General features: G+C 39.5%; 1 protein-coding gene across 3 annotated transcripts in view; it reads left to right on the plus strand.

The window, feature by feature from the left end:
- fndc1 (fibronectin type III domain containing 1) overlaps positions 1-14,052 on the plus strand; it is a 256,905-nt gene that overhangs the window by 153,177 nt on the left and 89,676 nt on the right. For 2 of the 3 annotated variants that reach the window (XM_078556838.1, XM_078556840.1), the window contains 5 exons: positions 2,848-3,036; positions 5,902-7,755; positions 9,716-9,834; positions 9,975-10,086; positions 10,777-11,232. In XM_078556838.1, coding sequence (XP_078412964.1) covers positions 2,848-3,036; positions 5,902-7,755; positions 9,716-9,834; positions 9,975-10,086; positions 10,777-11,232 — 2,730 coding nt within the window. The remainder of the gene's footprint in view (positions 1-2,847; positions 3,037-5,901; positions 7,756-9,715; positions 9,835-9,974; positions 10,087-10,776; positions 11,233-14,052) is intronic. The other variant, XM_078556839.1, reaches the window with a different exon arrangement.

Here is a 14,052-nt window from a genome sequence, read left to right on the forward strand (position 1 = left end):
AATATCATATACCCTTCAATATTCAGGACCCAACCCTTGTCATCTTACAGCCACTTTGCCATAATGGCTATCAGCTCATATTTATTGACTTCAATATGCGCTATCAATTCATTTACTTTGTTATGAATGCTATGCGCATTCATGTGGTTTTGTCTTTTTATTATCTTTGTAATATCTAGTCTTGACTATTGGTGTATTTTTAGGTTTTATCTCTCTGTCCCTTCCTGCTGTTCTATGACCCTCGTTTCCCATATTACTATTATGGTCTTCTGCCTTGTAGGTACCCCTGGGATTTCCACGTCTACTCAAGCTTGATCCCTCACCAACACCTCCCCCCACCCCCCCCAACTTCATTTAGTTTAAAGCCATCTCCACTTGCCTAGTTATGCGATTTGCAAGAACGCATGTTCCAGCACGGTTTAAGTGTAGACCATCCCAACGGTACAGCCCTCAATTTTCCCAGTACTGGTGCCAGTGCCCCACAAACCAGAACCCACTTCTCCCAGTCCAGTCTTTGAGCCACACATTCACCCCTCTAATCTTATTTGCCCTATGCCAATTTGCATGTGGCTCAGGTAATAATCCAGAGATTATTACCTTTGAGGTTCTGCTTCTTAATTTGGTACCTAGCTTCTCATACTGACTATGCAGTATCTCTTTCTTTGTCCTGCTTATATCATTGGTACCTACCTGGACCATGACAACTGGATCTTCCTTCTCCCACTGCAAGTTCCTCTCCAGCCCTGAGCAGATGTCCTGAACTCTGGCACCGGGCAGGCAACATAGCCATCTGAACTCCCACCCTTTGCTGCAGACAACAGTGTCAATCCCCCCTCACTATACTGTCCCCTACTATCACTACATCCCTGTTTGCTCCCCCCACTTGAATGGCTTCCTGTGCCATGGTGCCATGGCCAGCCTGCTCATCCACCTTGTAGACCTCACTCTTGTACACACAAGTTGTGAGCACCTCAAACCTGTTTGACAATTGCAAAGTCTGAAGCTTCTCCACTACTGTCTGCTCGGTCCCATTGCCTACCTCACTCATGGTCACATCCTCCTGTCCTTCACTGCTGACCAAAACAGACGACCCTATTGTAAGAGGCGTGATCATCTTCTGGAACAAAGTATCCAGGTATTTCTCCCCTTCCCTTATGTTGCACAGTGTCTGCAGTTCAGCTTGCAGATCAATAATCCTGATCCGGAATTCCTCTAGCTGCTTCCGCTTGTTGCAGACGTGTTTATCATGGATCGTCTTGATGTCCAAAAGTTCCCACATTCTGTAGCTGCAACATAACAGCAGTCCTGCCGTTGTTACTTACATTATTTAACTAACTTAATTTAATTACTCAGTTAATTAACTTAGAATAATTTCTATGTATACCACACCTCTTTCCCCTGTGCACCTAATTCCCACGTAAACCTAATTCGCTACTCACTAAGTCTCTATTTTACTCCGGCATAATCATCTGTCTCCTCGTGTGCCCCTTACTGATTATAAGGCTTGAAAAGCCTGTCCCTTTTTCAGACCCTCTGAGGAGTCACCAGTGAGTTTAGCTTCCTGCTACAGTAATTACACCACTTGAAACAACTGCTTTCAGATGATTGACAGATAACTGCCACTCCAGGTGGTTCTCTCTTTAACAAGCTAACCTAACTTACTTACAGGTTATACAATGTCAGATCTTGCTTCTTAAACTATAGTTAAATCCTGAAAAGGACTTACCAGAACTTACCACGTGAACCTAAGTTGCTAAGCACCTAGTCTCTGTCTCACTCTGGCATAGTCGCCTATCTCCTTGTGCACCTTTTACTGATTGGTTGAGAACCCTGCTTTTAGTGTGTCTGTGATCTATAAAACAGATTATAATTTAAAATTCAGTCATCGTGGCTGGGGTTAGAAAGCTTATTTTAGTCAGTTGTATGGAACAAAAAGCTTCCTGATTTGATTTCTGGCTTATTTCAGTTAATAGATCCCAACTGAGGTATTAGTGGGAAGTTATTTTGGGGCCCCTCAATTAGGAAGGTGTATATCTGATAGGGTTCCTGCTTCTGATCACTGTTGACTGCCTCAAAACAAATTGCATGTATTGCAGTAAGGTGAGGGTAACACCAAGCTGAATTATGATGCCTTCCCATAGTCTGTTAACATTCCCCATCATTACTCGCACATCAATATTGGCCAGTTGGGAAAAGCACTGGTAGGTGCCTGCTGCCTGTAGGATCATACCCAGTAAAATATTCAGGAGAGGAGTGAAGGGAAAAAGTGGCAGTACAAATTGGCAAGATAAAAATCATGTTCTTTAAATATAACTGTTGTTCATTCAAAAATGAATTTATTTCCATTTAAATCTGTTTTAATTCTGTATAATTATACTGAAGATCTAAACATTATATGTTAATTATTTCATGAATGCTCAGTTAAATGTGTTACTTTAGGATTAAATAAATGAAAAAGGAAAGCTTTTTGTGGAGAAAAGTTCAATATCAAGGTGATATTGCATTATTTTTCAAAAGGTAACATAACTGTTTTAATTTAGTCCAGCTTGTCAATATATACTAGCTAATTGTGTACTCACATGTTAATATTTCTTTAAATAAAATAGTTTTTACTTAGTTAGTATGTGGCCTATCTAGATAGTTGTGGATTTCATGGACTGGGTTAGTGTATCCCTGTTTTAATATTATCTCATCTTTATAATAGACTCTAGTTGTTGTTTAGTGCATTGCTAATCAGTGAACATTAGCAATGCACCCTGTGATTCATTCTTCCCATACAGTTCCTCCAGTGGAAAAGCAAAGTTTTTTTCAGTTGTCTCCTTTCAACCATCTGCCAAATTGTTTCAGAATACATTGTTTCATACGCCCCGGCTCTCAAACCATTCGGAGCAAAGACTATTACTTTTACTGGGGACGTTACAACTGCTATAGTTGATGGTCTGCAACCCGGGGAGCGCTATATTTTCAAAATTCGAGCAGCAAACCGACGAGGACAAGGTCCTCAATCCAAAGCCCTCAGTGTTGCTATGCCAAAAAGTAAGCATTGTACTCCGTTATAATGTGTCCTTCAGCAGTTTCAAGCATAAACACTCTTTTAATGACATTTTATGGCTGCTTTCAAGTTCTATCTGAGCACAGTTCATCACAACTGATGTTGCACTAAAAATTATAGACTCCCTTATAATATACCTGGGTCATGGAATTATACAATGGGTTCTAAGTTATCAATGATCAATGCAATTATTGCTAATTTAGCACCTCCACTAATGAGATATACATTTCAGACAGAAGTTCCAAGCATTTGTATGCTAGTATTCCAATGTACAATTTTTGGATTTATTAGTTTTACTTTAATGCAAGTATGGAATTTAAGCAACAAAGGAGTAGATGACCAAGCTTGCCATATGGCTATCAAATGGAAATAGTGGTTAACCAATGTTATAGAAACAGCAGTAAAGACAGAAACATTTTGGAAATACTCAGCAGTCTGGCAGTTTTTGTGAAAAGAGAAATAGTTAATGTTTCAGGTTAATGACCTTTCTTCATTAACCTGAAATATTAACCCTGTTTTGCTGTCCGTTGGTGTTGCCAGATCTGCTGAGTATTTCCAGCATTTTCTCTTTTTATTTCAGATTTCCAGCATTCACAATATTTTGTTTTTGTTCTAGAAACAGCAGTTGTCTGAAATGCAAAAATCTAAATAGTTGGAAATGGACAGCAGATCAGTCAGCATCTGTAAAGAGAAAAGACAGATTAATTCTAGGAGTGATTTGTCCCTATGTATGTTGACTGATCTGCTGAATGTTTCTAGCTCTTTTGTTGGATGTAGTTATGAACAAGGAGCGAGGGTAGGCCATTCGGCCCCTCAAACCTGCTCCACCATTTAATAAGTTCATGGCTGACCTGATAGTAACCTGAAATCTGCATCCTGCCTACCCCTGATAATCTATCACCCCCTTGCTTACTAAGAATCCTATCAACCTCTGCCTTAAAAATATTCAGACTCTGCTTCCACTGCCTTTTCAGGAAGAGAGTTCCAACTACTCACAACCTTCTAAGAGAAAAAATTTCACCCCATCTCCATTTTAAATGGGTGACCCTTTATTTTTAAACGGTGATGCCCTAGTTTTAGATTCTCTCATAAGAGGAAACATCCTCTCCACATCTACCCTGTCAAGACCCCTCAGGATCTTACATGTTTCAATCAAGTCACCTCACTCTTCTAAACTCCAGCGGACACAGGCGTAGCCTGTCCAGCCTTTCCTCAAAAGACAACCCGCCCATTCCAGGTATTAAGTCTGGTAAGCCTCTGAACTGCTTCCAATGCTTCTTCCTTCAATCCTTCCTTAAATGAGGTGACCAATTTTCTTTTTGTAAAACATGTGGGTTTCACAATGGCTTTGATGCTCATCATAGTGAGTTATGTTTTGGAGAGAACAGAGATTTTTATTAATTGCTAAATTACAAGAATGGTTATAGATTTTACGAATTATGGGTTGCAGAAATGTGGTTATTTTATTGGACAGGATAATCCAGCGAATGTGAGTTCAAATCCCACCGTGGCAGTTTGAGAATTTAACTTCAAAATTGAATTAAAAACAACACCAGAAATAAAAAATTGGTAACAGTACGTGACAATGAATCTATTGGATTGTTAAAAATCCAACTGATTTACTAATGCCCTTTAGAGAAGCAAACCTGCTGTGCTTACCTTGTCTGGTCTACATGCAACTCCAGTCCCACTAGGAATGTCAACCCTCCATGATTGACCCAAAACTTCCAGGAATTGAAGAACCTCCAGGGTAAGCTTGTGAGAAATCTGATAGAAAAATCATGGAACCATGAAATAAATGCATTTCCCCCAATTTCTTTGTTTATCAATTATAAAAATATTGCGTATTGCTGAAAAGACATTTTGTCAAAACTTTTTTCAACAATACTCAAGTTCTGTACTACCAAATGACTATTTGTGTAAAAATATTGTGGATAGGGGTGAGGGATAAAGCTGTTTAATTGGCAGCCAAGAAATCATCCAAATGGATCAGAAAAATCTGTTTGCTTTCTAACTTGTTTGAGAAAATACAAAGATGGACATATCATGCAACCAGTAATAAGAATGTTTGGGTGAGGTGGGACAGTTGATGGTCATATGATGAAATCTCTCCAGAACAAATCCAATCAGACTTAATGCAGTTGGGCGCAGGCACATGCAACAGCTCAGAAGCGGGGCATCCAGTGGTGCTGCACCAGGATGGTGCCATCCTTCTGGAGCAAGTTACTAGAGAAAGTGAATATTAGCAATGGTTCAACAAGGGAGGGGATTGAGGAATGGATTAAGTCAAATAGGTGAATTTGATCCACCAAAAGTATTCTAGCTTATTTGTTCTAATTATTTCTCTGTTTTCATAAAAACCAAGGTTATTAAAGAAAAGAAAAATACATTCTAAGTTGGAAGGAAACAGTTAGTGTAGAAGAGGTAAGCATTTAAAGTGTTGGCAGTCCTTCGCCCAGAATTATTTTGAGAGGTGCAGCCTATAAAATAAATCATGACCCTTATCTTCTGCATCAGATTTTATAACTTACCATTCACATTTAAATAAAAAACTGTAATCATTTTAATTGGTATCCTATGCAACATTAGTTGTCATTTTCTGTGCATTGCTTACTGTACCACTACTCAAAGTTTCCAGCCTCTTCTGTCTGAATGTTTGCTTGGCATTCCAATTTTAAAAATATAAAACAATCTGTGATTTTATGATAGAACATGGCTATTTCCTTCTGCAAGCTTTTAAATATCTTTAATCAGTTGCTCTTATTATTCACTGCAAAAGCGGTTTATGTATTTAGTCTTACAGAAAAGTAGCACTTATATTTAACAGTTTGCTCTGGTTTTCTTGGCAGGCAATACTGCTGCAACTTTGCATCATAGGACTCATGACAAACCTCTAACTTCTCCAGGATTCGCGTCGTCTTCAGCCTCCAAGTCCTTACCCAACATGCCTTCATCACGCTTGCCATCTTTTTCATCTGCTTCTAAACCCATCTCTGATTTCAGATCAAACATGAGAAAATCTTCCTCTCCCTTTCCTGACTCCCATTCACCATTTTCTGGCTCTGATACAAAACCAGCTCAAAACTTGCATTTCTCCTCTTCATCATTAATCCCTCCTTCCTTTCCCTTAACAATATCAAAGCATTCAGCTACAGACTCCAGGAGAAACAGTGAACTGTTAACTAGAACAAGACCTACCTCTTCTGCAATCCCATCCAACAGAAACCCATCTCAGATAAGAATAACAAATTCCAAAGCAAGTCTTAGAAAACAATTTACTTCTGGCTCATCACCTGTTCAGACACAAAATGAAACAAAAGAGCCAAGCCGAGAACAGCCCAAACTTCTGACTTCTTCAACTTTTCCCTCTGCGAGATCACCTTCTGTGTTTTCAGAGGAAAATAAGGAACAGGAAAGTGTAGAGGAAGAGGAGGAGGAGGAAAAAGCCAAAGAGAGAAACAAAAAAAACAAGAATCGCATTTTAATACAGTTGAAGCAATCTAGCCATAATTCAATGTTGAGTAGACAGACTTCAATTTCCCAGTCACCAAAGTCATTCTCTGTTCCTGATCCTAGATCGACACGACCACTCTCAAGAACAGCTTCAAATTCAAATTCTTCTCATATTGCATCTTCCCAGTCTTGGCCTAGTTCTAATAGAAGAAGGGTGATTAGTGATCATGATAAAAAGCCAGCTTCCACATCTTCATCACACTCAGCTTCACAAAGTAACCCTTTATTAGGATCCAGTTTTGTTAAGACCAAACTTGTGCCGGGGACCCCAAAAAACACATTTTCACCACAATCTAATCCTCCTCCTCCTGTCTTATCCTCCTCTTCATCATCCTTAGGAAATTATCACAGGTCTTCATGGGCAGATCCTCTCACACGCTCCAGTAATGAAAAGGTATTGTCTGGTCCTGATAGAAAGCAAACATCCTCATCTTCCTTTGAAAGAAAACTAACTACTTCCAGTAGTTCCTCTCAGCATGTTCCACCTTCACCCGTTCAGTCGTTTTCTACACCCTCAGAAAGTTCAGACAAATCTTCACTATTAAAGCCTAGCACAGGCTCTAGTGTCTATAATATCATGCTGATATCAAGGGCTGAAAGAAAACCAGTTTCCTCTTCTGTTTCCTCTCAGTCCCATCCATCTTCATCAGTCCAGTCCTCCTCCTCTAAATCTTCAGAAGGCTCACGTTCACTTTTGCCATCAAATCGCCTTTCTACCTCCCGTATTGCCAATGCTAGAATACCTGACAGTAAAAGTAAGCCATCTTTCTCTTCGGTACCATTCCAAACTACCTCCTCTTCAACTTCACAGGGACACTCTCATCTATCTGAACGAGCAAATTCCTACTTAAATCCCAATGGTGCCAACAGAGAATTTGTAGCCAGTCTGCCAACAAAACCAGTTACCTCTTTTGTAACTCAGTCTGTTCCTTCATCACATATTCTGTCATCTTCAAGACACTCCAGACAACAAGCATCTTCATTTCCTTCAGGCTCCAAGGAAATAAATAGAAGACAGCCTTTCTCCCCATCCTCACCACAACTTTCTGCATCACATCCCCTTTCACCATCTTCACAACGACACCGTTTCCCAGGGATAAGAACACGGTTTCCTTCTAGGTCAACGATCACAGGAAACTTTTTACGTTCAGGAAGATTTAAAAAATTTGGGAAGTCTCCTCCAGACCAATGTAAGTATGCACAAAATGAGAACAGGATGTGCTGGAAACACTTGGCAGGACTTGCAGCATCTGCGGGAAGAGAAAAAGGTCCATGATCTTCCATCAAAACTAGAAAATGTTAGAAATTAATGGATTTTATGGAAAAGTACTGCCAGGGAAAGAGGGAGACGAAATGAAGAAAGAACAAAGGGGAAATGTCTGTGATAGTGTGGAGGTAAAGAGTGATTTAATGACAAAAGGAATGATTGTGCAAGGCAAAAGGTACAAGTAAAGAAACAAAAAATGAGCCCAGAACAGGTGGAAATGCTTATAGGAAAGCGGTATTGGGGAAGGGATGCATAGAAAACCTAGCAAAGAGGAGAAGCTTGCATGCTGCAAAAATGTGACCCCAGAGGTGTGGCCTTGTCGGCCATGTATATACAGGAAATTCCCATCCCATATACCAGCCCCCACGTCCACCACTCCCAGTAGCCATCTTCCATTGCCAGCATCTGTCTGAGAAAATAGGAACAATGGTTAAGATTTAGAGTTTTTAAACTTAGTTTTAAGTACAGAAGGCATTAAAGTGCCCAGTAGAAAGGTGAAGTATTGTTCCTTGAGCTTAAGTTAAACTTCAATTGGAACAGTGTAGAAGGCTGAGGGCAGAGAGGTCTGGGTTAAAGTGGAAGTTGGATAGAGAATTAAAGAGGTAAACAACCAAATGGTCAGGGTCAAACATGCAGACTGCTGGAGATGTTCAGCAGAGTAATGATCCAATCTGTGTTTGATCTCCTCAATATAGGGGAGAGTGCGTTGTGAAATGCAAATTCTGTTCCTTGCTCCACAGATGCTGCCTGACCCAAGTGTTTCAAGCACTTCCTGTTTTTATTTCACAATTCCAGCAGCCACTGTATTTTACATCCCTTTAGGTAATTGTAAATGTTTTTATTGGAATCTATGTTCTGCAATCTTAATATGGAACTTTTTTGTTTTCTTTTTTGAGGCTTTTGGCTAATCTCAGCGTTAGAAACAAAACAGATTAATATTGCCTGCAAAATCATCAGGCAACTAGTTGTAATTGAAGAATTTACAAGAACTCGTGAGAACAGGAAGATGATAAAAGAGTGGATGTGAAGGGGAGCTCGTAAATTAAAAACAATTATGATAGCTTAGAGAGTGATAGTCACTGTGTTTCATCATTGAAATGGTACAATATGATAAAAACCATACCAGGGAGTTTAGCTGGTACAGGATCCAGGCCACCCATACTCAGCATACCAACTATGACTGTAAGTTCTGGTACAAGCACCACACAATTGTACCTGCAGGCTTTGAGTTATAAAAATAGTGTTAAAAATGCAACAGCCCTATTAACATGTTCCCATGAATATAGAAGATTAATAAGTTGTCTGACTGAGGTGTTTAAGATAATTAAAGGAGCTGATGTGGTAGAGAGAAACTATTTCCTTTGGTGAAGTCCAGAAAAAGAGGCCAGAAGCTCAAAAATAGAGCTTTACTAATCTTCACATTAAGGTCAGAGGAAGCTTCTCCCTTTAAGTTAAATTAAAAATTTCAAAACCGAAATTGATGGATTGTTCTTAGGCAAAGGTGTGGATGGGTTGGCACATGGATGGCACATGGAGTTAAAATACAGATCAACCATGATCTAATTGAATTGCTCAAAGGGTTAAAAGGCTCAATACTGTTCCTATGTTTCTATTTTTGTGCACAGTAATATCCCTGAATAATAAGCTCAATTCAGGTAAAGTTGGAAATGGTAGACAATTTTGAGCACCTTCTGTCATCTTTGCAGACCATGCGTAAGATTAGGTTCAGGTAAAGAAAGAAGATGTATTTTACATTAGATTTTCATAAGATTAAAAAAATTCCAATCATCAACTGAAAAACTTGAGATAGGATCCATAATAAATATAGATTTTCAGCAAAAATCACTCATATTAATGAATTTAAATATTGTGTCAAATCACAGGGAAAACTGGGAGACCAAATTTAACAGCTGACAGAGGGAGCAAAGTTTCGGTTGACAGAGATAGTAATGAAAAGGCAACTGGCCGTAGGGTCATCGCTGGACCTCAGGATACTAAATGGGTTGAGTATTTCTTGTACAACTGGATCATGCAAATATCAAATCAACAATGTCAAGAGTCAAATCAATTAAAAAAGCATTCTCATCAGCTCATCAGACAAGGGTTGCTATTGTGACATATTAGTTTTTTATTTTAAAACAGATTGTAGATTTTGACCGAGGAATACTGATGAACCCTGAAGGACAAATACTCCAGGATACAGAGGGAAAGCCCCTCCAAATACAACTGGGAGCAGATGGTCGAACTATACTAGGTTTGTGCAATTCCAGTCGAGCCCCTTTAAGATAAATTTGGCTAAATAAGGAAAAGTAATTCTGAATCAGCACTTGATGCTTAATAGATTTATTGCTGGCAAAAGAAACATGCTGTCAAAGCTTTTCATCTTGTACTCATCAGGACAGACATAAGAATACTTAATTCCAAAGGGAACAATAATTTATACTGCCTGAGAGAAGGGTGCTGATTGGTTGGCAAGTGAACTTTGGTCGAGTAATTGTCATGGAGAATGCACCAGGCAACAGTTATTCACAAGCTTTTGTTTAAATTCAAAAAAGGCAAGTCAACACCGATTGATCAAGGTGTTGCCATGAGGAATGCACCAGGGAACAGTTGTACCTCATGCTTTTGTTTAATTGAGAAAAGTTCAATGCCGGGACATGTTCTTTTTTCAGAGGACAGACTCCTGCGCATGAATATATGTAGCTTCTACCAGGTATAAGTGAGCCATATTGCGAGGCTCGTTGTTAGTGTAATTCCTAGCACACTCAAGATTGTTCACTAAGCGCCGTCACCACCACCATCTCAAGGGCAATTAGGGATGGGCTATTAATTCCGCCCTTGCCAACAATGCTCATGCCTCATGAATGAATAATGAGAATAAAAAGATATTTAAGACCTTGCGCTAAAATGACTGGCTTTTTTTTGTTCAATTTTTATTTTAAAGATCAAAAAGGAACCCCAATTCTGAGTCCCAATGGTTTACCTCTGTTTGGACATGGACGAGATAGTAAACCTTTAGTTGACCCAAAAGGTAAGCCCATTTTGTCAGTCGGAGGCAAGCCCATCATTGGATTAATCCGCCAATTAGAAACGACAGTTGCACCTACTACTACACCTACAACAACCATGGCTGCAAGGACCAGAAGTACCACAACAGAGCCAACTACAACAGAGTTAACAACCAAGCCAACAACAACAGAGTTAACAACCAAGCCAACTACAACAGAGTTAACAACCAAGCCAACTACAACAGAGTTAACAACCAAGCCAACTACAACAGAGTTAACAACCAAGCCTACTACTGTCATTCCAACATGTCCCACAGGCAGTAATATAAGATTGAATGAAGATGGTTACCCTATCCTAGGCCCTGCTAATACTATTGAATGTTTCACTGAAGGTAAGAACTATTGGACATTCTGTTAACTGCCGTAAATGCAGTTTTCAAAATGAAGGACATATGTCAAATTGTTACTGAGAATAGCTTTGTGATACTTATCTTTAATTCATTCCTGATAATGTGCAAGGTAGCGATACTTGCCCTTAATTTGATATCTTGTTGGTAAGTGTTACAGGCACAGCTTCGAAAGGACTACTTTGTTGTATTGAGAGTATTATCTTCTGGAGTGATGTTGCAGGCTAACATAAGAATAGACTAGACGTTAAGGAGAACACTAGAATTATGAATTAACCCTACTGAACAGACAGGCTGACAAGTAGGAAAGAAAAGATTTAGGAGCCATGTGCTCAACACGAACAGGAAAGGTATCCAACAGATCATAAGCCATTTTTTTCCAGGGGTAGAACTTTATGGTCCTCCATCAACAGGCTTATAGGCAGTGAGGGGCCCGGAAAATTCTCAGTGGTCTCCCCGCCGCCCTCCAGCTCAGCCCCAGGGTCTGCCCCTGTCTACAATTTTATGTGGTGCAGGTGAGGCATATAGGGCAGCTTGCCTATCCTCACCCAAATTGAGGCCCTTAATTGGCCACTTAATGGCCAATTCTTGCCCACCTCGCCTGACGTCATCACGCACTATTTTACTCCCCACTGGGTCGGGCCGCGGGATGAAAAATTCTGCCCTATGCCTTTATTTATAAAGGCCAGGATCCCATATTATTTTTAACTCCTTTCTCAACTTGCCCTGCTACTTTCAATGATTTGTGCACATAGACCTCCACATGTCTCTGTTCTTACACCTTCTTTAAAATTGTTTCCTTTAGTTTATATTCCTTTTTTTTGTTCATCCTACTTAAGTGTATCTCTTTGCATTTCTCTGCATTAAATTTCATCTGCATGCCTCTCCATTTCACCAACCTATATATATTCTCTTGAAGTCTATCACTATCCTCCTCACAGTTCATTATACTTCCAGGCTTTGTGTCATCTGCAAATTTTGAAATTGTACCCTGTACACCCAAGTTGATGTCATTAATGTAGATTGAGGAAAGCAATGTGATCCAAGTATTGACCCCTGGGAAACACCACTACCTTCCTCCAGCTTAAGGAACAAGTGTTCATCACTACTCTTGTTTCCTGTCACTTGTAAAACCTTGTATCCATGCTGCCATTGTCCCTTTTAATCCATTGGTTTGCTTCAAATTTGCTGACAAGCCTATTATGTGGCACTTTGTCAAAATGCCTTTTGGAAGTCTATGTATACCGCATCAACCACAGTACTCTCATCAACCCATTAACCCCCTCCATTGCCTCATCAAACAACTCAATCAAGTAGGTTAAACATGATTTGCCTTTACCACATCTGTGCTGGCTTTCCTTAATCAATCCACATTTGTTCAAATGACTATTAATTTTGTCCCAGATTATTGTTTACCCACCACCAAGGTTAAGCTGCCTATAGCTGCTGGGTTTATCCTTACACCATTTTTTGAACAAGGTAGAACATTTGCAATTCTCCAGTCCTCTTTCACCCTCATATCTAAGGTAGATTGGAAGGTTATTGCTAGCACCTCCATAATTTACGTCCTTACCTCCATGTCCTTGCATGAATCCAATTTGTTCTTGGTGACTTTAAATACAGCCAGCCTTTTTAAATATATCCACTTTATCAATTTTATTATTTCTTCCTCCTTTCATTGTGACTCTAGCAGCATCTTCCTCCTTGGTAAAGTAGGATGCAAATTATTCAGTTAGTACCTCATCCATGCCCTCATCTCCATGTATTACAACCTCTTACAACCCCATAACTATTTGTAGGCCTGTTGAAGACATTTGGCATCTCTCTTAAGTTAGCTGCCTTTTTTGCTCTACCTCTCTGCTTTGCTTGTTTCCTCTGAACTTTTTATGTTTAGCCTGGCTCTCTATTGTATTATCAATCTAACATTGTTATATCAACCCCTTTTCTGCTTAACCTTATTCTCTGCCTCTTTAATCACACAACAAGATCTGGCTTTGATTGCCGTACTTTTCTCCCTCATGGGAATATACCCCAATTTAATCTGAATCATCTCCCATTGTTCCATTACAATTTTACCCGCCCATCTTTTGATTCCAATTTACCCAGGACAGGTCCATTCTCAGCCCACCTAAATTGCACCCCTACCCCGCACTTTAAATGAGTATTTTAACTCTAGATTGCTCCTTGTACTTTTTTTATAGCTATCCTAAACCTTCTGATGTTATGATCACTGTTCCCTAAATAATCTACTGACACTTTATCCACTTATGACCCACCTCATTCCCCAGAACAGATCCAGCAATGCCTCCTTCCTTGTTGGGTCACAAATAAGCTGGCCAAGAAAATTCTCCTGAATGCATTTCAGAAATTCTTCTCCTTCTCTACCTTTTGCACTATTATTATCCCAGTTTATGCTAGGATAATTGAAGTCCCCCATTATAGTTCTTTCACTTCTCTGCAATTTCCCTATACATTCTCTCTTTATATATTTTATATCTTTCTCTCTATTTGGGAAAGGTATATTTTGGCTTCCTTACTAAATTGTGAAACCAGGAGGAGCACGTTAGAATGAAAGAATCATGCCTGATATGGGAAGTGGGGATTGCCGTGTATGATCTAGAGTTCCTCAGTATTGACCATTGATAGAATATAGTCCTTTTACTTATATAAAACATGACATTGTGTTCAAGGTCCAGATATGAATACTATTGTCATAAGTGACTATTGGATGCTGATTACCTGGCAATGTAATAGGATTTGGAAGCCCTAACACATGATCAATGGAATGGAGCAGACAACTGCCCT

Source organism: Cetorhinus maximus, chromosome 14, assembly GCF_964194155.1.
Source record: "Cetorhinus maximus chromosome 14, sCetMax3.hap1.1, whole genome shotgun sequence".
Classification (NCBI taxonomy): Eukaryota; Metazoa; Chordata; class Chondrichthyes; order Lamniformes; family Cetorhinidae; genus Cetorhinus; species Cetorhinus maximus.